Source organism: Alligator mississippiensis, chromosome 16 (assembly GCF_030867095.1).
Source record: "Alligator mississippiensis isolate rAllMis1 chromosome 16, rAllMis1, whole genome shotgun sequence".
In the NCBI taxonomy this organism is placed as follows: Eukaryota; Metazoa; Chordata; order Crocodylia; family Alligatoridae; genus Alligator; species Alligator mississippiensis.
In genome coordinates this window covers 4,892,177-4,918,033 of record NC_081839.1, presented here as the reverse complement: position 1 = coordinate 4,918,033, position 25,857 = coordinate 4,892,177, and the positions used below count along the sequence as shown (strand labels likewise).

Here is a 25,857-nt window from a genome sequence, read left to right as displayed (position 1 = left end):
GGAGAAGCTACATCAGCAGTAGAGCCATGGCTGCAAAATGTCAGTGGGGACAGAGCTAGAGAGTTTGAAATACCTGTTTTTTCCCCAAGACCTCTTTAACACCAGTGGTCTGGGAGCACTGTGGGGAAAGGGTATGGCTGGGCTCTGGTCTGTGCCTGGCACAGGAGACAGAGCCCAGGTGAGACACGGGCACTGAGTAGATGCCTGCAGCAGTGTGAGAGCAGAGCCTCGATAACACTGCTGGCCTCCCCAGAACAAGCCAGGCACAACCAAGACACAAGGTACCCCGAGGACCACCCCAGGCTGTAGACAGCGCGGTCCCTCGCCCTGCCTGTTCAAACATGATCCATGTCAAGTGTCAGTGGGGCCCAATGAGAAAGGGGGAAGGAGCAATACCAAGAGAGGCAGTGGTGCTAAATGGGTAGAGCAATGGCATAGGAAACAGGACACCTGTGGTCTGTTCCAAGGTCTGTTGTGTGACATTGGGCAAGTCACACTCCTTCCCAGGTGTCCCTTCCTCCTTCCTGAGGTCCCTCCCAACCCGCACTTTCTATGATTCTGCCCAAGCCAGCTGTGATGTAAGATTGGGGAGGGGGGTGGACTCAACCTGTGCTCCTGCTTCTTGCATTGTTTCTGGGGAAACCGAGGCACAGACAAGCCAAGCGATAATGTCAGCAGCCCTTAAAACTCAGGTCTAGCGACTGGTTTTCTGCTCTAAGTAGAACTGCCTGCCTTTCTGTGCTGGGGAGGGCATGGGGTCTCTATGTTATCGCCCTTCTCCTAGGGTCCAGCTACTCCTGCTCAGTTTTGGCCTGGTCCTGGCACCCCTGCTGAATCCAGAGCATTGCTGTGCAAAGCCCTGTTGTGAAAGTAACCCGTTGGCATGAGCATGTTTGCAGCAAATCTTTATTGTCTGGACCTCAGCACACCAGCTCCCGGCTCCTTGCGTGTTGTCTCCTTGCTATGGGTTCGGATGAGCGCCACTGCCTGACTCCTCGGGATCGGCCGTGGGGATGGTTCCTATGAGGACGGGCACTCTAGCCACAACACTGGACATGGACCAGGGAAGGTAAAGGGTTCCCACCAGCTCATAGCGGATTTCCATGATCTCGTTGGCCAAGGACACGCAGCTGACAGGTAGCAGACTGGGCAGGGCCATTATGTTGGTGATCCTGGTGACCTCAAAGGGCATAGCTTCCATCCTGGGCTCCAGCCTTAACAGTACGTTTCGGTCTTCCAGGGTGCGTGGCTCTGACCTAGCGGTGAAGCCCATGTAGAGGACATTGGAGTACAAGGTGAAAACCACCCTTTTAATGGACTTGCCCGTCTGGTTGTCGATCTCAGTGGTAAAGGTGACGTTCTCACTGGGGCAGAATATGTTTTTCACCAGGGAAATCCTCAGGACCACGCGGCCTTGTTGGAAGCAGCAGTGATAAACTACGACCTTGTCGACTTCTACTACAAAAGGGTCCTACATGGAGGGAGTGAGGGAAAGGCAAAGTGTGGTGAGTGCCTTTCACAGGACGCAGCAGGATCACTTAGCATCCTTACACACAGGCAGAAATCACGGCTACCGCAACCGAGGCGGCATCACATGGACACAAGTCTGCAGACCCCCAAGACTTCATGTTGCCATGCACCCTGCGGGATAGAGAAGTATCGGCTAGGGCAAGGGTCAGGAAGAGAAATGCAGAACGTGTTGAAGCTGCCGTTTAAAATAAAGACACCCTAAAGAGAGTAACAGTAAAGCACCGTGTTATTATATACACAGACCCTTAAGAATATGAAGGAAATACAAGTTTAATAGTAAAAGCCCCTGGGCCAGATTCTTGGGTCTCACGTGTGTGAGTCTGAGTTCATTTGTTTCAAAAGAGTTCATCCTGATTTACAATTGAGAGAGAGGGAGAGCGCAGAACTGGGCTCCATGGGCCAGATTTTCATGACACGAAGGGGCTTTCTTCACATCAACGCTAATTTGGATTGACGTAGGTTGTGAATTTAAAGCTTTTCCTGAGTAACTCCTCCACTCTTACTCTGGAATAGATAAGGGTCATACCCGGTGTCAGCCGTGGAGAGGATACAAACAAAGGCCTTAATCCTGTATAGGCATCTACAGAGCAGCACGATTTGCCCATTAAATTCAGCCAGTCTATTCACAGGAGTCCAGTTACCCCGGCATGTTAAGTCTGATCTATGCTGAAAACTTTGGTGGCATAGCTACTATATCTGCTAAGGATGTAAAAAGGTCAGAGCTATGCCCGCAAAACTCTCAGTGTGGAGGCCATTATGCTGACAGAAGAGGGTATTTTGGTTTAGTTTTGAGCCTTTGGGGAGGAGAGGAGAATAGAAACCTCTGCTCTGTTGGCATACGCTGCCTCTCCATGAGAGGGCTCTGCCAACACAGCTGTGCTGGCAAAGCTATAGCGGCAGAGGTTCTGTCATGTCAACATGTCCTTAATGTTTGCAGATCTGGACCTGAAATACGTTCGATGACCTAAGACCATGCATAGCTTTGTTCAGGGAAAATGGTTCATGAGAAGGCGATGATGTTGCATTGTTCAGTGACTTTTCCTGCACCGTGAGGCATGCATGTTCCCTGCACCTTGAAGAATGCAACAAGCCCTGGTGTGAAACCCTTCTCTTTAGCATTCAATCCAGTTTTTTTCTCCCCTTACTCCCTCTCCATGAAGCCATTCAGCATTCCTAGGTAGAAGCTATTTTGCCCTGCTAGACTCAGGGAGCTCTGCGGCCTTGGCTGGCTCCAGCAACGAAGGTCGCTTAGAAAAGACTTGTGCTAATCCTGCGTGCAGCGCAGATTCCAGATGCATCCGATGACGCCCATTAGCTTCTGACAGCAGGATAGCTAAGCAACTGCAGAAATGGTATTCCAGTCTCTCTTGGAGTGATTAAATGCATTGATTAAAACATTGCATTTATATGTCATCTTCAAAAGGATCTAGAGTCTATGCCCTTTTTTTTTTGCTGATGATGGAAAGAAAAGGTCTGGAATCTTTTACCTTCCCTGCTTGTTAATTTTCTGACTTTCCTAGATATGTCAGGCCTGCACACCGGAGAATGAAGCCACGGGCAGCGCTTAGAGCAGAGGGCAACCATTGCTGACCAACCTGGGTTAATGAGATCACATTACTCCAGTGCTTTGATCCCTTCGTTGGCTGCCACTGGAGCAACGCGGTTGGGCCAGAAAGCCATGTTTGGACCAGTTCCCACGCTGTTGCTAATTCTAGTATCCTGTGGGGTCCCGTGGCACAGGCTTGTCGACTCACAGAAATTAACTCAGATTTAGATAGGGGGTGAACTCAAAGATGGACCTTTCTACACGTTCTCTCCTCCTGTCTCTAGGTGGAATAACCTTCAGCCTTACCTTGGACTGCAGCCTGTCTTTACGGATGCTAGAGGTCCCCTGCACTAGTAAATACTTCTTCTTCTTAGCTAAGATGAGCTCACGACTGGAGCAGGAGGCTTGGAGGAAGTAGGAAACATAGCCTATCCTGCTGGTGAACGTGGAGGGGAGTCTGGTAGACAAGGTGAAGTGGAAGTCAAAGGTGTGGGTTCCCGAATCCAGCCAGTTCCCTGAAAGCCAGACAACATGCTGTCACTTCTCAAGCTCAGCTCCTATGGACAGGATGCTTTGCATTCCTCTGTGGCAGTGTGTGGGGGCAACCTTTTTGGCAGGTGTGCCACGAATCAGCCCCGCACCCACCCCAGGCGCCACTGTCATTCCCTTCCTCTGCCCAATTTCCTCCTCTGCTTTCTGCTCCCTACTCTGTGCCCGATCTTCTGCTCCCCACCCTGTCTGCTACTATGCTGCCTCTTCTCCCCCAGATCTGCTGGGGCCCACGCTCAGAGGTTGCCCATGCCACTTGGGGCACTCAGGGCTGCAGGTTGAGCACCCCTGCTCTCTTGCAGGGAGCTGAGGGAAGGGGCAGTTTGCATTTCTCCTTGCAAGATGCTTGCATTTCTCACCCAATCCTGAGTGCCCCCAGCAATTCTTGTAGTGGCTGTGCACTAGGGGTGGCCACACCTTGCAGGTACAACCCAAACACAGGGGCCTCTTTCCTCCAGCGTGGCGCTTCCTGGTTTTAGCCTTGTTGCACTTGGAGGTGATAAAACCAGCTTTCTCCACCCAGCCTTTTCCTCTTGCTTCACTCGCAGAGAACATTTGCTATGTATTTGCAATAATCATGCAAATTGTTCTGGAACGAGGTAGCAACTCTGCACAGAGTTACCACGTGGCAGGAGATTGCTAGAATTTTGTTCCACTAATTGCTGCTATTACCCTCGTAGACAAACTCAGTAATTCCTCAAGTTTTAACACATTTAACCCAGGTTTCCCCACTGACAGCAGTACTCCGTAATAGCTTCCTCGCAGCACGAGAGATTCACCAGATGGCAGAACCGTGGCTTCAGTCAGGATTATAAATGCAGATAAAAATGACACCCCAAGAACATGCAAAAAGGGGAAACCATAGCTCACGGTCCTATTTGGCAATGGCAGCGTAATGCAGTCATCTCCTTGCTGCTTAGCTGTTTGAACTGCTTAGGGCTTTATTCTTATTTGCATCTTGGGTCTGTTTGACACTAGTCTGGATGCAGAAAAAAAGGCCTTGGAGTAAGAGTGTTTTCCATTCCAAAGACCTTTTAAAGCCTTCTTCCCCTGCTGGAATGAGCTGAAGGAGCTTTAATATACAGATTAAAGCTCCAGACTATAGGGGACACCATGCAGAAGCAATCTGGCTGTAGGACAGGGTTGATTGTGTGGACGAGGACTTGTATGGGATGGTTTGGCTAAGGATGATCCTGCCCCCAGGAGGGGTTGGACTAGATGACCCCAATGTCCCTGATTTTCTCGGATCCTGCCATGTCGATGCACTTCACCTGTGCAAGCTAGCGTGGGTAAGACACAATTCTAAGAATCTGTCTTCATATAGAGCAGCCGTGGTTCAACGTGAAGGTGAGGTTTCGAACACGCTGGTGCGAAGGATTGTGCAGGTATTTAAGTCAGCGTATACTAGGCTCATTTCTGCCTTGTTGGAGTGAATCAGGACCTGTCACCACAGAGCCGCACCAGGAGTAAATCCAGCAGAATCAAATGCAGGCCGTTTTCATTCTGAATATGAGTGTCCACACAGGGGTGTAATGCAGTTTAGCTAATCCACTTTCAATTCCCCCTTTAGTTATTTCAGGTCCATTTTCCTGAGCGTCCCAGGGTAGAAAAGCTCTTATTCATTTTAAGTTGCCGTAATTCAATCTAGTTTAATTTCACTTTCAAAGTGAATTAAACTGAATTGAATGAAGGCCTCTCTAATTGTAGACAGGAATATCCATGTAGCGGCTTAATATAGTTTAACTAATCTCCTTTAAAGTGAATTCAGACTAATTTTCCTGAGTGGCTCTGCAAAGATAACACCTTTCATTTCTACCAAAATAAGAGGCTCTTGCACTGAAATGCAAGTCCACGCAGGGCTTTGCATTGGTAGAAGTAAATCGAGTTCATTAAACTGGCGAAAATCAAAGGTGTAGATGAAACCTGATTGTACAGCTCTGACACTAGGAACTTCGGCTCCCAAAGAGGCCTGGATGCTAATTCCTAATTGCGTCCCTCTCTTAAGATTGTGGCCGTCAGGCTGGATCATGCCAGTATCTACCACACTGACTTCTTTCATGCAGAAAAGAGTTCAAGAGAATAACTCCCCTGACAGCTTGCTCACTCCTTCCTTCTTGTGTTGCCCTTTGAAGCCTTCTCCCACTTTTAGCGTTGTATCCTCTTCCATCTTGCTGCAACCTCCCACCTCTTCCACACCCGGCTTCCTGCAGTCCTCCCTCTCATCTCACCCACTTGTTTTCCAGCGTGCCCTTGACTCACTCTGTTTACTAGCTCTCTCCCTGAACTACCTTCTACCTACAAACCTCTACCCAGCCCCAGATATCTTTGGTCACCCTGGCAGCTCCAGGATAGGGAACAGGTTTTATACTGCCCTATGTTGGTAATGTGCCTAGTGCGAGGGGTCACATTAAGAATATGCAAGGAGATAAGTCCCTTTGTGAGAGGATATCCAATAAGCAAAGTTTACAGAAAGGGTTGCCAAAGTCTGGAATGGGCTTCCAAGGGAGGTGGTGCCCTCCCCTACCTTGGGGGTCTTTAATAGGAGATTGGAGAAATACCTGGCTGGGGAACCCGAGGGAAGAGACTACCTGGCAGTTGCCAAGTCATCTTTCCAGGTGACCTAAGACACTGAGTGACTTGGGGAGGTGTCCCCATTGCATCTCCTTGGCAATTGTGAGAGTGTGTCAGTGTGTATACGTGGAGGGATTGGAGTATAACTCTGAATTTTCTAAAAAGAGCACAAAGGATTTCTATAGGAGCACAAGATCCTTCCCTGAAGCCTGCCTGGTGACGTGAAGAGTCTGAAGCTGGTCGTGTGAGCAGCATGGGTTTCTGGCTCGCATCCCCCCGACTGTGAGTTACACTTGGTCATGAACAATTGCCCCCAATGGAAAGAAAAATGTGTTGTTTTGCTGCTAGAGAGACAGCCAGTCGGCCCGTTTCCTTCTCTCCCAGCAAGGTGATGGAAGACACCCAAGATGAAGGCTGAAGGTTGCCAGGGTTAAAAAGAAAAAATGAGGCCAATTTTTTCTTGAAAGAGCAAGTATCTATGGCTCAACATGGGCAGCCATAGAGCGATGTTTTATGAGATAAGAAACAAGGAAGGGACGATAAACTTATCGGCATTCGCACTGTCCAGCTGAACGTATCTTGTGCACTTTCTGACCTCAGCAGGGAGCTCTGAACATTGTGGGAATGCAGGATGAGGTCGGGAACCGTTTCTCTCCGGGTCTTTTTATGGAGTTCATATATGACGGTATTTGGATCTGTGGACTATAATGTAGTGAAGTCCAGTATGAGCCTTAATGCAACCCTTTATGGAGAGACGGGCAGTGCTGAAAATGGCTAAATGGATCGGGACAATTGGGGACATGCGCTATAACTGAGACTTGATATGTGCCTCAGTTTACCCATCCGTAAGATGCTGAAGAAGATACCTCATCCTTCATTGCAAAGCAGTTTGGTCAAAATGTCCAAACTTGGCATCTGAATCTGGGCCCTTTCCATGTCATACTTACTGAGGCTTGATCATTGATGCTGTACTAGGCATAATTAATTCCCCATATATACTCTGTTTCAGGATGAGAGTCCCTTTCTCCAGTTTAGCTTAAACTGCTTCTGAAGAGACATTTATTCTGAAAAGGACGGGGGGAAACAACATCAAGTCTGAAAGCCAGCACACAGAGAGGAGGCTCTGTTGCTGTAGCTCGGCAAATTTTCTCCTGTGACAAACCTCTGAGAGTTGTGGGTGCTTAGCCCAGCTGAAAAGCTGTACATTTATTTAGACGACTACATATGGATTTAGGGGCCTGTCCCGCAAGACTGACGACCCCTTGGCTTTTCAGATCTTGAGCTGAAAAGTGCTGTAGAAGCACTGCTTGTGATTGTAATGCTAAGTAATGGAAAGAGTTTTTCTTCCTGGATTTACAATAATGTCTGGTACAACTCTCAGCTGCCGGAGAAGGAATTTGCATGCCACAGGGAGAGGTAATAGGTCAAGTCTAAAGCAACTTTATTGCACGTGACCTTTCTGGGAGGGCACAGCCTTCGAATACTAATACTCTAGGAGGAGCTGGAGCCTGAACATAAGAGGTCAGAGGTCAAATCCAAGGCTTTAATGCACCGACAAAAGCTTACCCTTCAAATCTCAGTTATCCAGGAGAAAGCTCATGCCCCACTGTTTTTATATCCCTGTAAATATTTGTGGTTAGTGAATTATATATAAAAACACAGCAAGGCGCTCACCAATCTGCATTTGCTCCCACTGTTTACTTACAGTTCCCTGCCTCTCAGCAAAGACTCGATAGCACGGCCATCGTGAAGTCTCATATTACTGAGACTTCATTGTAGTTGCAAAATGTACTTTGGGACATTTCCCACTACAGAAATAAATTAAAGCCTCCGTTGGCAAAATCCATAAACAAAATGCCTTTTGATGATGGATCCTCATTGCCGGCTTTTTGTTGGCTCATTCGTTAACTTGCTGTGGGCCGCTTGCTCTATCCGTACAACTAACACGGCCTTCCGTACCAAAACCTAGGCATTTCAGTGGATTATGCATGGTGTACAGACCTAATCCACACAAACATGGATTGTCACCCACCGGCCGATTTACAAAATCGCTGTTGCGTACCGTTCCTGAATACAGGTACACATGGTGAGTCTGCAAACTGGAAAGGGTGCAAAGGTGGAACTGATTCAAAGAAAGCTCCTTTTTGCACAATGCAGAATTGGCCTGTGAAATTCATTGCTACCACTTGTATTTAAACTTAAAAAAAAAAGTAGCTCGCTGAGGCCAAATATTTATCAGGGTAGAGGAGGCAAAAAGATTGGATATTTATAGCTATTTATACAGATAAGTTCATCTAGAGCTATAACCGTAAATGTTAAAAAAATTACTTTAGGGTTTTAGAGGACCCCTAAGTCATATGGGTCAGGAAGAAACTCTGCCTCTGGCCAGCTTATCCCACATTTGCCTTCTGCAGGGTTTGTTATATCTTTCTAGCAAGCAGTCTGGATCGAGACATGTTTACTGGGCTGGACTGACCACTGGTCCGATCCCTTATATTCCCACATTCGCTAGTGAACGGGCTCTACTCTCACATATTGCCTGAAGCCTGGGGTCCCAGTGACTTACCCTCTATCTTGAACGTCTTTGTCTTATTGATGTAGTCAGCCTTGTTATTGCAGACAACATCCCTGCTGTAATCCTTGTCCGCGCCGACGTCTTCATTCCACTGCAAATAACCTCTTCCTACCAGCTCTACCTTCACTACAGGGTTGATCAAAGTGTTGTTAAGACTCAGAACCACTTGGCCATCTACGTTGGAGCCTGCCAAATAGACCTTATCCTCGGGCACCACGATTTCAATTGATTTCACCACCGACATGGGGGAAGAACAGAGGTTCGGTGCAGTCTGGGCTTCCCCAGGGCGGAGTTGTGCTTGTGATGTCAAAGGTTTGTGACATCACTGCGTTGAGATGGGCGCTGGGTGCCTGCAGCACTCGTTGCCTTCTCCAGGAGCAGGCGGGTGCTGTCGGGCTTGGCCCCAGGAATAATGAATTCTTTTACTGTTTGTCTTCTAATACCCGGAGGGTCCGTTCTGCATATGCTATACAGTAGCTATATAGTGCTATATGTTAGCATATGGCTACTAAGTGACAATCTCTGCCTCCTAAATTGGGTTGACAAAAAGCGAGAGGGGACAACGCAGAAGAGAATGCAGGTCTCCTGACCACCGGTCCAGTGTCCTGTCCTCTTAGACTGTGCTGCCCCTCAGCTAAGAGGTCATATGCAGGTAAGAAGGAGGGAAAAACTCAGAAATCAGCTGATTCCCCCCAATAGAGAGTGGGGACAGCAGAGTTTTCTTAAGGCTGACTACTGAGGACCTTCAACTTTAGAAGTCATGTTCTTCGCTCTGTGCCAGTGCCTCATCCAGCCTTCATCATAAGGAGCCTGTCTCCTAGGGTCCGCTGATCTGGAGTAGTTGGATTCAGACTGGGCAGTACTCTGGGATCCATATTTCTCATGGTTTGTTTTTTTCTTTAGCTATGTGGAAAGCAATGACACATTTACCCACAACCACAGAACCGCGATGACAAATGTTTCTTACTGGTCCTAAAACAGGGAAGCACATAAGCATCTGCTCTAAGGCAATCTTTAAATCCTGCATTTCTTTTGGAAGAGATTCTGGGAGAGGAGTTAGATGGGGAGGAGGGTGGCATCAAAAGCATGTCGGTCAAGAGAGGGGAGGGAGATGCACCGGGCTCTTTCTTCTTGGCCTTTACTCCTCCCTTTATTATGTGACACTAGGATCCCAAAAGCTTGTCCTGAAATCTCCTGGGGGGTCCCAGAGTGCATGCCTCTGTGCCAAAGGCTGCAGTGCTGGTTGACTGCTCTCACCAAGGCAGGGGTGGGGGGGACCAAGGAGGACTTCCCAGGGGCTGTTTACATGGCCACCAGACAGCTCTGGCATGCACAGCTGTGCCCATGCTAACTTTCATTTATTTAGCGTGGGGATTGGTAGCAGCAAAAGCATGCAGCTGAGCAGGCATGTACTATCTTCTTGCAAACAGGTGCTACGGTGGCTTTCTGGAGCGTCTTTTTTCCAGTGTGCAATTAAAGCGGGGAGCTCATTTGGATCCTGATGGTGTAGCCAGATCCACAAAGGGAGAGGACACGTTCTTGGAGGAAAGGGGAATCAGTAGTTATCAAGCATGGGAGTGAAGCACATGGCCTCTGAATCAGAGCTTCCTAAACTTTAAATGCTGCCGGAGGCTGCAAGTGAGAGAGGAACAGAGGGAAAACCCCTGGTCAGACCCAGGTCACTCTCCCTTGCAGCCTTCGCTTTCTGTCACTTGTGACACAGGAGACTGGGTGAGATGGGCATGTGGCCTGGCACAGCATGAGAACGTAACAACTGCCATTTACTATCGTGTGTACCTGAGCTAACCGGACTGAGCCACCTACCCCTGCACCAGCCGCACATCTGGGCTGTCGCCAGCACCCCCCCCCCCCCCGAGTCCTGTAGCATTGGCTATGGGATCAGCCCTGGGCATTGCAATACACGGTGGAAACAGAGCTGTAGTGCTGGGACGGGGTTGCCCAAAACCCCTTTCCCCAGCACAGCCCCAGCTGAACCCCCTCCGTCCTGGGCCTGATATCCCAGGATCCCAGGACTGGTGCTGCTGTGTGCACTGAGACCCCCCACCCAAGGGGCTGCGTTTCCCGCCTGAGGCAGATCTCCCCAGGGGGCTGGGGGGGGGGGCTTTACTAGAAGGCAGGGCAGTTTTACTGGGCTTTCTTTGCTGGTGGGGAGGCTTTTACTAGGAAGAAGGGTGAATTTGCTAGGGTACCTTTGTTGGGGGGGTAATAGAAGGCAGGGGGAGCTTTCCTGGGGGGCTTTTGCTAGACAAGAGGGAGCTTGGGGGGGGGGCTTTTAAGAGAGGGCAGGGGAAGGTTTTGCTAGACAGAAGGGGAGCTTTGCAGGTGGGGGGCTTTTACTATTAAGAAGGGGAGCTTTGCTGGTGGGGGGAGTTACTAGAAAGCGGGGCTTGCTTTGCTGGGAGGCTCTTAGGAGACAGAAGCGGAGCTCTGCTGGGGGGCGAAGCAGGAAACAAAGCGGCGATCGGAGCCAGCCGGGCTGAGCGCCGACCCCCGCCGGCCGCATGAGGCTCCGCCCCTTTGCCCAGTTCCCGCCACCAGCGGCCAATCAGCAGGGGCCCGCCCCGCGCCGGGCTTTTCCGCGCCAAACTCCAAAGCCGGCGAGTTGGCGGGTCCCGGGGACGTGTCGGCTCGGCTCCCGGCGCCTCGTGGGCCCTGCCGCCCATCCGCTCGCGCGTCGCCCCCGGGACTCGCCCCCCAGGTCGGAGCCCGAGGTGAGTGCGCCCCGACGGGGTCCCCCTGCCCCGGGGAGGGGCGCGGCGCTGCTCCGCTCCGCTCCGCTCCGGCGGGAGATCCCGCGGGGGCTCGGGGGAGGCGGAGCCGGCTCGGTGCGGTGCCGGCGCGGCGGGGTTTATGCGGGGGGGGGGGGGAAGAGGGCGCGCGGGGGGGCCCGAGCCGGCGGAGCGCCCCCGGGCACGGCAGGGGAACGCTCCTAGCGGCGGCGCGGCGGGCACGGGCGGGGAAGTCGCCGCGTCCGACGTGACAAAGGCGGGCGGCTGGTCCGGTCTGCTCCCGCCGCATCTGCGGATCGGAGCCCGCGGGCGGAGAGGGGAGCTGCGCTCGGAAGTGCAGACGGGATGGACCCCCCCTTGGCCTGCCCTCGCGCCTCGCCTTGTCCCCGCTTCCAGGGGCTCCGGCTGCCGCTGCCCCCCGGGCCCTGCGCTCGCAGCAGGCAACGAGCCCTGGTTCGCCTTGGCGAGGCGCGTGCGCGCGCAGCAAGTGTGTGCGCGCGTGTAATATACATAGAGCTCTATAGGGGTGTGTATGCATGTGTAATGGATGTGTATTCATGTGTAATAGACGTATGTGTGGGGATACACACACTATATATAGGTATATGGGTGGGGATATACATACATACACGTGTGTGTACACACACGCACACGTATATGCGTGCGTGTACACATAGACAACAGCTCCTTCCAGCCGCCCCGCGCGACTGGAGCCTGCCCCTTTAAAACCCTCGCAAGCTTTGTGGGGCCCCCCCCCCCCCTCCTCCCGTTTAATTTGCATAACCACGCGAGACTGCTGGGGGCGGCCTCCGCGAGACCGAGGAGAGCGTTTCAATTGTGGCGCGAGAAGCGCTTGGCGCGCGCCGCCGAGCCGCGAGGCGGCGAAGGGAGCGGTTGCAACCTAACCGGCTCAAGGGGGCGGGTGCAAGGGAGGGTCGTCGCTCGCGGGGAGCCAATCGGCTTCGACACCGGTTGGGCTGTGAGCCAATGAGAAGGGAGAACGGACGTAGCGGGCCGGCCGGCCGGCCTGAGAAGGGAGAAGGTTAGGTTGAGAGGTCTCCTTGAGTCGGGGGCTGGAGCGTCGCCGCCGCCGCCGCCGGCCCGGGCCCCACGCGAGGCGGAGGCGGAGGCGGGGGTGGGCGCGGAGCCGTGGGCGAGTGGGGCCCTCACCCCACCCAGCAGCCCGGTCAGTGACCCCCCCCCGGCCCCCCCTTTCTGGCAGAGTCGCCGCCATGTGGATCCAGGTGCGCACCATGGACGGCAAGGAGACCCGCCGCGTGGACTCGCTCTCCAAGCTCACCAAGGTGGAGGAGCTGCGGCTGCGGATACACGAGGTGTTCGGCGTGGAGACGGAGCGCCAGCGGCTCTTCTACCGCGGCAAGCAGGTACCGGCCTTCCCTGGGGGGCGGGCGGGGGGGGGGGGGGGGGCTCTGCCCCCAACTGGGGCTGGTCACGTGTCCCTGCCCAGCGGGGCCGCTCGACCTGCGGCGCGGCGCGGCGCGGAGCCTGGACAGGGGCAGGGCCTCGTCCTGCAACCATGCCCCCCACCCGCGGCGCTCGGTTTTCTTTCTTCTGCGTGGCTCGAGCTGGCGACGGCCTGGCGCGGGGGGCGGACGTCTCGTTTCTTGCCCTCCGGTTTTTGGGAACTGAAGCACGCGGCGCCGACAGCGAAGCCTTTCACCCTCGTTAAAAAAGACGACGGGCTGAATGTAAAGTTCCCGGCCTTTTTCCAGGGTTTTTAACTGAGTGCAGTACCGTGATTCGAGCGAGTGAGCGAGCGAGCGAGCCTTGTCAACTGGAGTCAGTTTGCTTTTGAAATTTGGGATTATGCTGCCATCTAGCGCTTTATTCTCCTAAACAGCACTTCGCGCTTGGGACGTGCCACGCGGGTCGGCGTCTCGTTATTGTTGCCTGGGAACTTAAGCGCGCGTTTCTTGGCGGATATCCCTGCTTTGCCAATCGCCGATGCGAGCTGTGCGTGTTTTGTTTCGATATTCGTTCAAATTCACGGTCACCGCAGCCGTCTCGGTCGCGAGGGGTAGCTGTAGTCTGCTCTGCTCCGTCAGATAAGAGGCTGTTGCTCTGTCGCTGCTTTGGTGTGCCCCTAAATTTTAATTGTCAGTTAGTTTTTAAGTAGATAATCATGATGGTTCTGTGTTGTTTGGATTGTATAGGCCAGGTATTGTATTTGCGTTTCATTAATAGTTGCGTTTCATTAGTTGCTTGGCCACTCAAGGCAATGAAGAGTATATTTGGTTGTTAAAGCACTAATTCAAGAGGGGAGGAAGAGATTTGCAAGTTCTCTTCCACTTGCCTAATTATATTTGGGGGGCTTGACTACCTTCTGGGTGCGTCTACACGAGGTGCTTAATGCACGCTGGACTAATTCAATGCACATCAGCGCGGCGATATGCGCGGTAGGTGTAGTCCGATGCACGTTAAACATCGTACAAAAAGTGTTCATCTGCGCTAATGTGCAGCCCCGCCACTCGCAGCGTGTTAATGAACGTGTAGGCATGTCCTCCGTCCGCCCCGAGCACCCCTTTCAGCAGGAGTTTCACTTGGTTGTGGTGTCTACGTCACGTCCCAAACCACGTACTGTGTGTGTGTTCTGGGATGTGGCTGCTATGTTTCGTTCCACAAGTGGGCGCATTTCTGTGATGGGATGCAATGACTTGTGCTGTATGCTTGAATACGGTTACAAGAGGGAAGCTGTCAAATTATAAGGAAAATGGTTTAAACAAAATTTTTCAATAGTTTCAATCTGAAGTAAACTTACGATGATGAAATACTAAGCTCCCACCAAAACGTGATTTGGCGTAAGTACAAACCCCATAATTGTATGTTTGTCTGGTTTGCCTTAAAACCCTATATCAAGGTTGGACAACTTGCGCCGTGTGTGCTGTGAGTGGCATGGACAGCCTCTGTGTTTGGCGCATAGCAGATTGAGGAGGGGGCAGGCAGCATGGAGATAGGGCAGGAAACTGAGGAGCAGATTGGGCAGGGGAAGGGGTTTGGAGTGGCCTTCAGGAGGGTGTAGGGCTAATTTGTGGCATGCCTGCTCAGAAAGTTGGGGCCCCCTCCACTGCCATATACCATTATGTGGAAAGTTTGTTTGCTGATAGTGAGTCTGAAGCTTGCCTATTCAGACTCGCTATTAGTAGACAAAGGGGGGGTGGGGAGGCACCGATACAACCATCTGTCTTTTAAAACTTGTTTAAAAGATCTTCACAACTCTGCAAGGATTAAAATCGCAGTTTGATTTTTAGCTGATAGTTCTCCTTGAGTCTGCCGGCAGGCACATCCATTGCCTTTGGTGCTTTTTTTGAGTTTTGATTAATTGGAGAATTTCAGTTAACCAGTCCTATGTGTAATAGTAAAAATGGCAGTAGTATAGAGAGAGAGAGAGAGAGCTGGAGGAGTGGAGAGACCACCACTGCAAGATAGGTGTTTTGTCAGCTAACTTTTTTTTTATTTTTTTTTTTTTAACTTCTGGAATTGTCTGATGCCTAAATATCAGCACTTGTTTTTATACTGATATAGCATTTTGGGTCTTTGTTCACAGCAAGGGAGATTGCTTTTATTTAAAACAAGCAAACAAACCAAAAATGGAGGCCAGCTAAAAAGAAAGTTACTGTGTTCGCAAAACCACGTGGTATCTATGAAAATTTGGGTTTTACTAGGGTGTGTGTGATCTAACGGACTGTTAAGCTTAGTAATAAAAGTTTTTCAAGCCATGGAAGTTTTACAGCTTTGAAGGGTTGTAAAGATCTTGATTTGCAGGAAGCAGTCTATCTCCATAAAACCTGAGATAGCAGAGCTACTTTAAAATCATGGGTAGCTGCTATTAAGTCAAAATTTGGCTTTGTACTGAACTTAACTTAGAGTGTGTAAAATCTTAACTGACTCAGTGTAATAATACATTCCTGACACTGCAGGATATTACAAATGTGTGACGAGACTTCCTTCCACAAGTTATAACTTCATAACTGAATTGTATTAAAAATTGGCTTTAAAACACATTGTTCATATCTTAGAGCACACGCCAACTGCTGAAACTTCCTTAGCCTGACGAAGGGTTTTTGAACCCGAAAGCTTGCTTAATAACTATTCTCCAACTATTTGGGTTGGTCTAATAAAAGATATCAAATTTACCCAAGGAACCTTGTCTGCCTATGTCCTTAGACCAACACGGCTACAACCTAAACCCCTGTGTTCATATCTTAGGCATTGCATTGTTAAGTTGTGCAGTAAAGCTTTTTACTGATTTCAGTTTGGATAACTAGGCATTAAGAGTTGTTAGAGATGGAGGAACATAGAAGAAATACCATTTAGTTTAATTGCAAATTTGCTGTATGCATTTTTTTTATGAATTATATATCCAGGGATTATCTTGGTTCTGGTGGCTTGTGTTTGATTGTAAGAATCGACAAAGAAGTTGCAAAAGGCATAGCTTCCCTTGCAGATAAATTGAGGGAACTCCAGGCTATTGAATACTGGCTTTTGTCTTTTCTGCTACGGTCTCTATTTCCCATAATGCTGGTTCTTAAATTCTCAGACTATATACAGGAGAATGGTCTAAGTCAGTGGAGGCCAGCCTGTTTGGCAGGCATGCTACAACTTTAATCACCACGTGCTGCTAGAGTGCTTCTCAATCCTCTTCCCCTGCCCAGTCTACTATTCTGCTCTCTGTTCGCTGTCCAAGCTGTCACTTTGCTGCCTTCCCCATCTCTGACCTGCTGTGTGCTGCAGACCTAGGCAGCCTGTGCCACTTCTGGCGTGTGTGCTTTTTTGCAAGAAAAAAGCCCTGAACAACAGGCACCTCTCCATAGCATTCATCGACCTACAAAAGGCAGGAATGGCATCTACAAGATCCTGTTGAAAACTGGCTGTCCACAAAAGGTGTGCTCTCTATTCAAGGAGTTCCATGAGAGAATGAAGGCAATCATCCAGTCTGAAAATTGGAAACAATCAATCTGGCATATTAATTGAATTGAGGATGGACGGCAGCTTATTCAACATCAGACGATTTCTGTGCAAAAGACATGTCACCTAGCTCACTATTTAAGATCTGCTCTTTGCAGATGATGCTGTGTTCATCTCTAACTTACCTGTTGAATTGCAGATTGTGACGACCATCTTCTCTGATGCATGCATCAAGTTTGGAATGGCAAGTAGTATATCCAGAAAACAGTTGTCATGTCACAGGGCACCAACATCTCACCCAAAATCTATGTTAATGAAGCTCTGGACAATGTAAATGACTTCTGCTATCTTGGTTCAACTCTTACCAGCTCTGATCAGTGAGCTTGATACAAAACTTGGCAAAGTCTCTGTCATCTTTAGCAAACTTGCCTCGCGTGTCTGGAACAACAAGCTGCTAACCCTGAACACACAGGTGTCTGTCTGCCATCCTTTATGACTGAAAGCTGGGTCATGTACTCCAAGCAGGAGCAGAGATTGAACAGCTTCTACTTCTGCTGTCTTAGAAAAATCCTTGGAATCACTTGGGACCAACGGATCACTGACAAGATCCTTGAGAGGACTGGCTTATACTTTATGCAGACTACGCTGGATGCTTGCAGGCTTCTCTGGCTGGGACACATGGAGCACTGCTGAAAGCTGTGGTCAACCCAAGAATCCCCTGCAATGCAGAGGAAGGCCAAAGCTCCGATACAGTGGCAAGGTCTCGAAATTCAGCATTCCCACTGACAATGGGAGAACCTTGCCCACAACCGCTCAGTTAGAATCGTAGAAAATGAGGGTTGGGAGGGACCTCAGGAGGTCTTAGCTAGTCCAACCCCCTGCTCAAAGCAAGACCAGCTCCAACTAGATTGTCCCAGCCAGGGCTTTGTCTAGCTGGATTTTGAAAACCTCCACCACCGCTCTGGGTAACCTGTGCCAGTGCTTCACCACCCTCCTAGTGAGAGAGTCCTTAATATCTAACAAACTTCCCTTGCTGCAGCTTGAGACCGTTGCTCCTTGTTCTGTCATCTGCCACCACTGAGTAGCCTCTCTCTCCTCTTTCCAACCCCCCTTCAGGTAGCTGAAGACTGCTGCTAAGTCTCCTCTTCTCTAGATTAAATAAACTCAGTTCCCTCAGTCTTTCCTCCATAAGTCATGTCTCCCAACCCCTGAACCATTTTTGTTGCCCACTGCCGGGCTCACTCCAATTTCTCTACGTCCTTTCTGTAGTGGGGGCTCCAAAACTGAGCACAGTACCCAGATGTGGCCTCACCAGTGCTGAGTAGAGGGGAATAATCACTTCCCTTGACCTGCTGGCAACACATCTATCAATGAAGCCCGGTTAGCCTTGGCAACAAGGGCACACTGCTGGCTTATATTCAGCTTATTGTCCGTTCGTCGTCCCGTCCCCCCCCCCCCCCCCGGGCTTATATTCAGCTTATTGTCTCCTCCCCCCCAGGTCCTTTTCTGCAGAGCTGCTGCCCAGCTGGTTAGCCCCCAGCCTGTCCTGGTGCATGGGATTGTCCAATCCTAAGTGCAGGACTTTGCGCTTCTCCTTGTGTTTGGAGAAGCCAGATCAAAGCTGATGTAGTCACTGCAGAAGAGAGCCCAGGCTGAGGCCTGCATTTGAGCCAGGAAACAGTGTGCGCTTCAACCTCCATCTGATGAGTGGACCTGTAGTCATTGTGGGAAGGTTTGCAGCTCACACATCAGGCTCTTTTCCCACACCACTGGCAAGCACCATTGACTGACTGACTTTTGTCACGTTGCCTTTCCTCTGTTAAGAGGTTGGATGACCATGGAAGGTGCCAGGTGGCCCTGCCTTAAGTGCAGTACTGAGTTATTGGGGTCTTGTTAGGAGAGTTAAGCAGCTATCTTTTTTTTTTGTTTTTTAAACCAAAATCGTACACATAAAGCTGAAATGAGAGTATGCATAGACTGTAAGGTTGTCTGCATTCTTGGCCTGTAATACGTTCTCCTTTAGAAAGCATTTAAGGGATGGAGAATATTTTCAAGGTGTTTGCCGCAAACTTGCTTGTCATTCAGTCTTTAAACAATGTGAGAAGGGCCTTTTAAGTATTTTTTTTCAATTTTTTAAACTATGCTAAGGGCAGTTCCATATTACTTTGGGACTTGTTTTATAAATTCAGGGCAACTTTTGCTTAGAAACAAACTACTGGATATGAGGTGGGTTTGGTCCATTCGGTTCTTTCTAGTGCTTTTGCTAGTAGGGAGATTAAGAGGCATTATGGCAGCACCTGCAGGCATACATACCCCAGCTAGCTTTTGGGCTTGCCTACATGAGTAGTAGTTGCGCTTCCCAAAAAGTATAGAAGTGTGGTTTCAGGGATGGCATACCTCAAGCAGCTATTTGTTCTACATTGTTCTTGCTGAAGTCCAACCCTGCTTTGGAGAAAAACAGCAATGCAGATTACTGAGGAAGTTATTGTACAGTATTCTCTTGTGAAATACTGTTCAGGAGAAACTTTGCTTAAAAAGAGGGAATTTTTTTTTGGTCTAACAATGGCAGCTCTTAGTGTGGGGTCAGATTACTGCAGGCAAAATAGCTTGATTTATTTATAATAAGACTCGGGGCAGCTCACAGACGAGAGCAGAATACCTTCCAAAACGAGCGAAGGAGAGAGTAAAATAGGAAAAACAAAACAAAATAACTTAACTTAAAAGCTCTTAGTATATTAAACTATGGAGCATTCCCTCTCAAACAGTGTCCTTTCTTAGCTTTGCTTGTTAAGTGCCTGCTGATATATTTAGCTGAGGAGTCTTGCAGAAGTTGTCCAAGTTTGGGCTTTGGTGGCCTTCAGTGGGGAGGCAGTTCCAGAGCTCAGGGGCAGTTACCAAGAACAGCCTCCCATGTGTCTTTTTGCCAAGCAAACCTGACTCATTGATGATACGTGTAGGAAGTTGCTCTTGGCTGACTTGGGGCCTTGTCACAGGGCATAAGGGGAAGACAGTCCCTTAGATGCATAGGGCACAGGCCTTAAGTACATAGAGCCCAGCACCGTGAATCATGGCCATTTTTGACTAGAGCACTGAGTTATGTGTTCCCGGTGGCCCATTCCTGCTGCCTTGGGTACCAGCTGCGCTTTCCTGATGGCTATCCAGGGCAGCCCCAATAATTTAATTCAACCCTGTTGGAAAACAAGCTTGATGAAATAGTTCTCGCACTAGGGCCTCATGCGCAAATAGCCAGACCCCATCTAGGTTTAATATATTGTCCAATGAGTAAACATAGTCAATTTTCTAGCGTTAGCGAGGTTTTGGGAAAGTCTCGTTCTTGGTTGTCATCACTTTTAGACACGAGGAGTGGGGGTGAGGGAGGCTTGCTGTTTTCTGCCTCCTCCATCTTCTTACGTTCGTTTCTGCATGCTCCATTACTGAATGTAACAAGTATTTATCTTCCCGCAGAGCTGAATGTTAATAAACAGTCCAGAGTTTTCATAAACACAGGTAATTACCTGCCTGTTAAGTGGAAAGGCATAGCAGCAGTAGCAGAGGACAAGAATATTTTCAAAGATTCCCCAAGATGATCTTTACTTAAAAAAAAATATAACTCTTAAAACAATGTCCCAGATATTTCTTGGAGGGTTTTGGGAATGGTAAAATAAGTGTCTTCTTCATCCCCACAGTTATATTGGCAATGCTTGGATGAGTGGTATTTTTACTGTACGCTATGAAGAGACTAGGAGATCCGTTTCAGAAAACATCTTGGAGGCTTATGTTGTATTTTATTGTGGTTGTGCTGAGCACAGAAATGCATCTTGAATAAATTCTAGCACCCTGAAACTGAAGAGACTTTTCTTTTCTACCAAAAAAAAGCATGCTTGAAGGGCAATACTAGTACAGGATTGTTGTAAATCGAATGGAATGTGTTCTGGTATGAAAAGGAAGAGAGACTACAGCACAGAAATAATTCAGAGAGCAAGGTTAATTCTGGTCCAGAGAGTGTGTGGGTGTTAAGGGATGAGATTTCCATAAGTTAATGCTTTGTCTGAGTCCTTCAAGTTTGTAATGTTCTTGATTCTCCATGCAAAATTTGTACTGTGGGGGGATCATTCCCAATAACGAATACTCTCCTACTTACATCTGCAATTGATATTGCTACTTTTGGGCAGGTTGTATGATGGTTAGGTCTCCAGAGACTGCTTCAGTTGTTGGTTCTTTGCATTCCCTACTGCTCTGCTTTTGGCTGTTCCTTATGGTCCCTGTTCTTCTAATCCTGTTAGTCAGCTCCTATCCAGCAACTTTGGTAGTATCGTGCACTGGTGCTAAATCGCACCTTTCAGTTGATTCTTATGAATTTGGGTTGAACGACTCTTCGTATCTGAGCGGGAAATGACTTGACCTTATTTCTCCTGTCAGATTGCCACTGGTAGTTCTTTAGCATTTGAAGTCATAAATCCAAATTGAATTAGCTTAATAATTCTTGTGAAGTGTAGGCATATTTGTGGTTAACTTTAATTTTCCATGGGTAGAGAACAAAGCTCTAAAGATAAATTTTTTGGTGGCTTTGGCTGGGTGGGATGGTGACTTCCTGTATAATTTCTGTTACTTAAACCTTAAATATGTGGCGAAGCTTGTCTGAACTTCTAAACTTGCTGAAGCTTCAAGTATTGTACATTAAACCTGGCAATAATACTCTTTACTTTTGAAGTTCTTGAAGGGTGGTTATAAGAGGTCAATCTGGATGTCTGTACTTGTATTATTATTTGGACAAGCTGGAATTTTGCCATAGTTCTGTTCCAGAAAGTTTTAAAAGTACTTCAGTTCAAAGTAAAACTAGGACTTGTTGAGTCATTCTCAAATAGCTGAGTGTCTTTAAGTTTTGAAGAGTCCATTCTGATCTCTTTATTGTCAAGAAATTCTTTACTTAGTTTGCAGAAGAGTAGTGAATAACTTGTCTACTTTTTTTTCCTCTCCATTTAAAAAAAAAAATGTGAAGGACACAGGATACATACAATATTTTATTTTTATACTGTAACTTGATGTATCTAGAATAATATGTTGTATACAACCAGATTTGTTCCAATGTTACTAATGGCCAATGTCTGGAGCATGTACAAAGTAATTCAGTTAGACCTGGCTTGTAATGAGGAGTCCTCTTTAAAATATCAGTTATAGAGTTGAGATGCTTTTTTTGTTATGGAGTTTTAACAGAATATGGTGAAAAATCTTTGCAGGGAAAGCTGGGGTAAGTTATTTTTATTTTTTTTTAATGAAAGTTGTGTACTTGTTCCATACTTGGTATGTCCACAAAAAGTCTGGTAGCCATTTTTCAGGTGTTTCATAAAATGGAGTGGCACAAGTGGTGTAGCCATTCTGCCACAATACAGATCTTCTGGTGTTTTAGTACGTGGATCCTGCTAAATGTCCATAAATGTGTCGAATTCTACAAATTACTTCATTCTTATTAGAACTGCGGTGCATTCTCTTGGCATAGATGCACATCTGTATAATCAAAATCTAGATCTGAGTTGGCATTAAAATGCTAATTTGCTCACAAACTGCATAGTTATTTTTTTTAATTTCCTTGTAGATGGAAGATGGTCACTCCCTGTTTGACTACAGCGTTGGACTGAATGATATTGTTCAACTACTAGTAAGACAAAGCCCTGCTGTGCTACCAGCTGTTAATAAAGAAAAAGACTCCGAACTCTCAGATACAGACTCTGGCTGTGGATCAGGCCAAAGTGAGTCTGATAAGAATTCCAACAATGGGGAAGGAGCAGTGGAGCTTGAGGGACAACCCAGTACAGCAGCACAAGCTGACTGGGCTGATGCAGTATTTGGCCTCTATAAGGTAAGTGTAGTCCAGTACACTGAATAGAATGGAACAATAAAGCCAGCCGTGCAAAAAAACCTCTGATCGCTTAGAATTAGGCCTGAGAGTGGAAACTGGTTTTCTTATCCCTTGAGAATTTTTAGACTTTTCTGGAAAACTTGCTCTCTTTGGAATTGGGACAAAAAGTAAAAATCTCTAAATACTTATGTGAACTGCTTACGTGAAATTTGGTTCTGAACATGTTGAAATGGGACTCTTAAATCATTTTGAAACTTTTAAATATTTTTTTAGAGTTAAATTTGTCAAAACCAACATTCTTTCTTGACCACCTTGAAGTTGTAAACAGTTGCTTGTTAATGACGTTATAGTGGAATTTTTTTGGTCTGGTATTTTTTTTCCTGACAACTTTGAAACTCTGTCCTTAATTGTTGTTTACTAACAGTAGATATAAAATGCCAAAACTCTGCCCAGTATTTAAGGGAAAAATAAATGATAAAGACACTTTTTCTACCTCTTAGAGCTTATAATCCTACAATGTAGATCAGTTGTTCTCAGCCTTTGGACTTGAGGCACCCTTGTGACTTGGGTGCCACCCAATTTAAAAAATGAATTTATACATCGGTGTGTTAACCTTCTTGCAGAGAGACTGTACAGTGGGGGCAGGGGTGGGGGACTGGCCAGGCAGGGACCAGCTTGAGCCTGTCCTTATCTGTTCACCTCTAGAAAATTTAGGTTGCCCTGTATGACCAGGAGGAGAGTGTGTAAATTTGGTTTTTTTGTTTGTTTGTTGTTGCTTTTTTTTAAGTCTAGTTACTTTTCTAAACTGGACCTTGTTGAGAGAGCTTAAACTGAAAACTCATTAGAATGTTCAAGTTTAATTTGAAAATTCATTTTGGGAAGTTTTTCTTACTTTATTAATAAGGTGAACGACTTAGTAGATGGTCGAGATATGAACATGGGAGCATGGTTTGAAGCTCAAATTGTAAATGTGACCGGGAAAAAGAAGACTTCAAACGAATCGAATGACAGTTACACAGAGTCTAAACTGCAATCATCAGTTCCTGAAGAAGATATTGTATATCATGTGAAATATGAAGAGTGAGTTGCTACTTCTTGCCTAATGACAGTCATTGAAAGGAGCTGATGTTGGTTGACTGCATATGCACATTCAGATAACCTGGGAGAATTCTCCCAAGTTGGTTCTGCTGGTAGAGAAACATACCCAGAGCTGTGTGTACAGAAATTTGAATGCTGAGGCCCTGAAGAGAGGAGAGTTTGTAGTATTGACACTGTGCAGATAGGGGTAGGGAGAAGGGAGGGAGTGGCAGGGGTGGCATGTGCACATGTCTCAGTCTGTTTTGCAGGCTCCCTTAGTTTGCCTGGAGACAAGTGGCAGCAGTGCAAAGGGCCCATGGTCAGCCTGTTTCCTTGCAGCACAGTGTGGAGAATGTGAAAGGGGCATGCTGTGCTCCTGTTGAAACAGTAGAGTCCAGTGAGTGATGCACTGTCTCCCAGGGTGGGGAGGGGAGTGGGGAGGAAGATGCTGGTGGACTGTGTTCTCTTCTGAGATGCCACAGCATGTATAGACATTCACTGTCTCAGGAGAAACTCTCCAGAGAATGATTTAACCCTGGTTATTTTTCCCAGGTTATTCTTCTCCTGGAGCAGTTATTTTTACTCTGGGAGAAAAAGCCTGAACATCTGTACACTCACAGTTTCTCCTGTGGAGAAACTCTCGCAGGAGAAACAATATCTTCATGAGGTCCCTGATGGAGAGTTTGGTAACCTGGATTCGTAATAATAATTTAACACTCCTTTACTGTCACAGTAACTTCATTACTAGACTGTATATTCAAAAGACTATTCTAGTTTTACAAGACTAAATAAATGGTCAAAGTATAAAATGGGATGTGACATTGTTTGGCATGCCCTGTTTGACAGCACATATACTTGAGGGGGTGGGGAAAGAGGTTTAATTTTTGGTAACAAATATGCTGGCATAAACTCTAAAATGTGTAAATTTTTTTTTTTTTAAACTGATGGTTCAACGTAATATCTGATGTTGTTGCAATGTAGCACTAATTATTTACATTTTTTTCCAAAAAAAAGCTACCCAGAGAATGGAGTTGTACAACTGAGTTCAAAAGATGTACGCGCACGAGCACGGACTATTTTGGAGTGGCACCAACTAGAAGTCGGGCAGGTGGTGATGGTCAACTATAATCCTGATGAACCAAAAGAGAGAGGTTTTTGGTATGATGCAGAGATCTTGCGAAAACGGGAAACCAAAATGAGCAAGGAGATATATGCAAGGATACTTCTTGGGTAAGTAATCCTAAACCTAAGTCAATGGAAATATGGGGTAAAATCACAAAACCTAGATGTTTCATATTCTGTTTGCAGTTATCACTTTTTCCCCCCTCTAATTAGACTTTGGTTAACAGGGTGTGTTTTAAGTAACTTTAGTAGTAGGATAAGAAAGTTTCTTTTTATTTTCTTTCTTTTAACTACTAAAAATGAAATGGTATCTAAAAGATCAACTTAATTTGTATTACATTTTTTTTTTTTTTTCTGCTTTGCCTGGACAATGCATAGTAGACAAGTGTATTTTATTCTTTTTGAAGTTGGTAGTGTAGTTTTGGGTATAAAAGTTATCATAAAAGGTCTAAATGCCTCCTGATTTTAACTGAAAGGAAACAACAAATTGAACTTCATTATATTTTTATTTTAAAAACACTGTCATGGAATCCCTTGCTTTAAGCTTTCTTTCAACAACTCCTTGAGTGTGACTGTATACACAGGTGTTTGGATGATATGAGTCTGTGCCTTTTGTAAAAGACCAAAAAAAAAATTAAGAAACCATGTGCTATGCATAGGAGGTGTGCATTTAGTTTTTCTTATGACTCGTTCAAATACAAGTACAGGTACTCCTCAACATCGTCCTGGTTAACGTTGTTTCGTTATTACGTTGCTGATCTATTAGAGAACATACCAGTTTAAAGTTGCACAACGTTCGGTTATAACATTGTTTGGCCTCTGCCTGCTAGTAGGTAACTACTGTGACGTAATTGGATTTGCTGAACATAATTTCGTTTAGTCCATCAGGTCCAGCCTCCCTGGTCTAAGCAGGAGAAAGACTGCTGGGGTCAATTTTTAAATGTTTCCATATGATATGATTCCAAAAATATGATTTTTTTGGAATCATAGGAAACTGCAGCTATGACTATAAAAACATGGGTCTAAGTCAGAGCTATCCAACTTGTGGGTGGTTGGTGGCCACACATCCCCTTGGCCATGTGCAGGCCACACATTGTTCTGCATCGCCCTCCCTGCCATGCGATGTGGCAGGAGCGGTGCCTGGACTGGGCATTTGTGGTATAGATAAATGTGCATTTATTAACTTCACAGGCTGACTTAAAACTTTGCTTAGATCAGCCCCAAGTCCATGACGGCATAAAGCTTTTAAACAGTTCTGACTCCAAAAAGCCTTGTAAAACCTTGCAACTTGCTCACCTTTTTGGTCTTTTCCACAAAATACCCTTGTTACAGGCTCTTCCAAAAGCTCAAAAAC

At 47.1% G+C, this 25,857-nt stretch overlaps 2 protein-coding genes across 2 annotated transcripts in view; one reads left to right on the top strand and one right to left on the bottom strand.

Annotated features, from left to right (window-relative positions):
• Positions 1-831: 831 nt before the first annotated feature.
• On the bottom strand, positions 832-10,617 carry ARRDC5 (arrestin domain containing 5). Its single transcript, XM_006274235.4, has 3 exons — positions 8,763-10,617; positions 3,383-3,591; positions 832-1,471 (listed from the first exon to the last, which is right to left on the bottom strand). Exons 1-3 carry the CDS (start codon positions 9,013-9,015, stop codon positions 962-964), a joined length of 972 nt encoding a protein of 323 aa, XP_006274297.3. The 5' UTR covers positions 9,016-10,617; the 3' UTR covers positions 832-961.
• Positions 10,618-12,476: 1,859 nt separating this feature from the next.
• Positions 12,477-25,857, top strand: part of UHRF1 (ubiquitin like with PHD and ring finger domains 1) — a 26,251-nt gene continuing 12,870 nt past the window's right edge. The window contains exons 1-5 of the mRNA XM_059719852.1: positions 12,477-12,563; positions 12,744-12,906; positions 22,041-22,304; positions 23,209-23,384; positions 24,396-24,611. Of these exons, the coding sequence (XP_059575835.1) occupies positions 12,754-12,906; positions 22,041-22,304; positions 23,209-23,384; positions 24,396-24,611 (809 nt within the window). The 5' untranslated portion in view covers positions 12,477-12,563; positions 12,744-12,753. The remainder of the gene's footprint in view (positions 12,564-12,743; positions 12,907-22,040; positions 22,305-23,208; positions 23,385-24,395; positions 24,612-25,857) is intronic.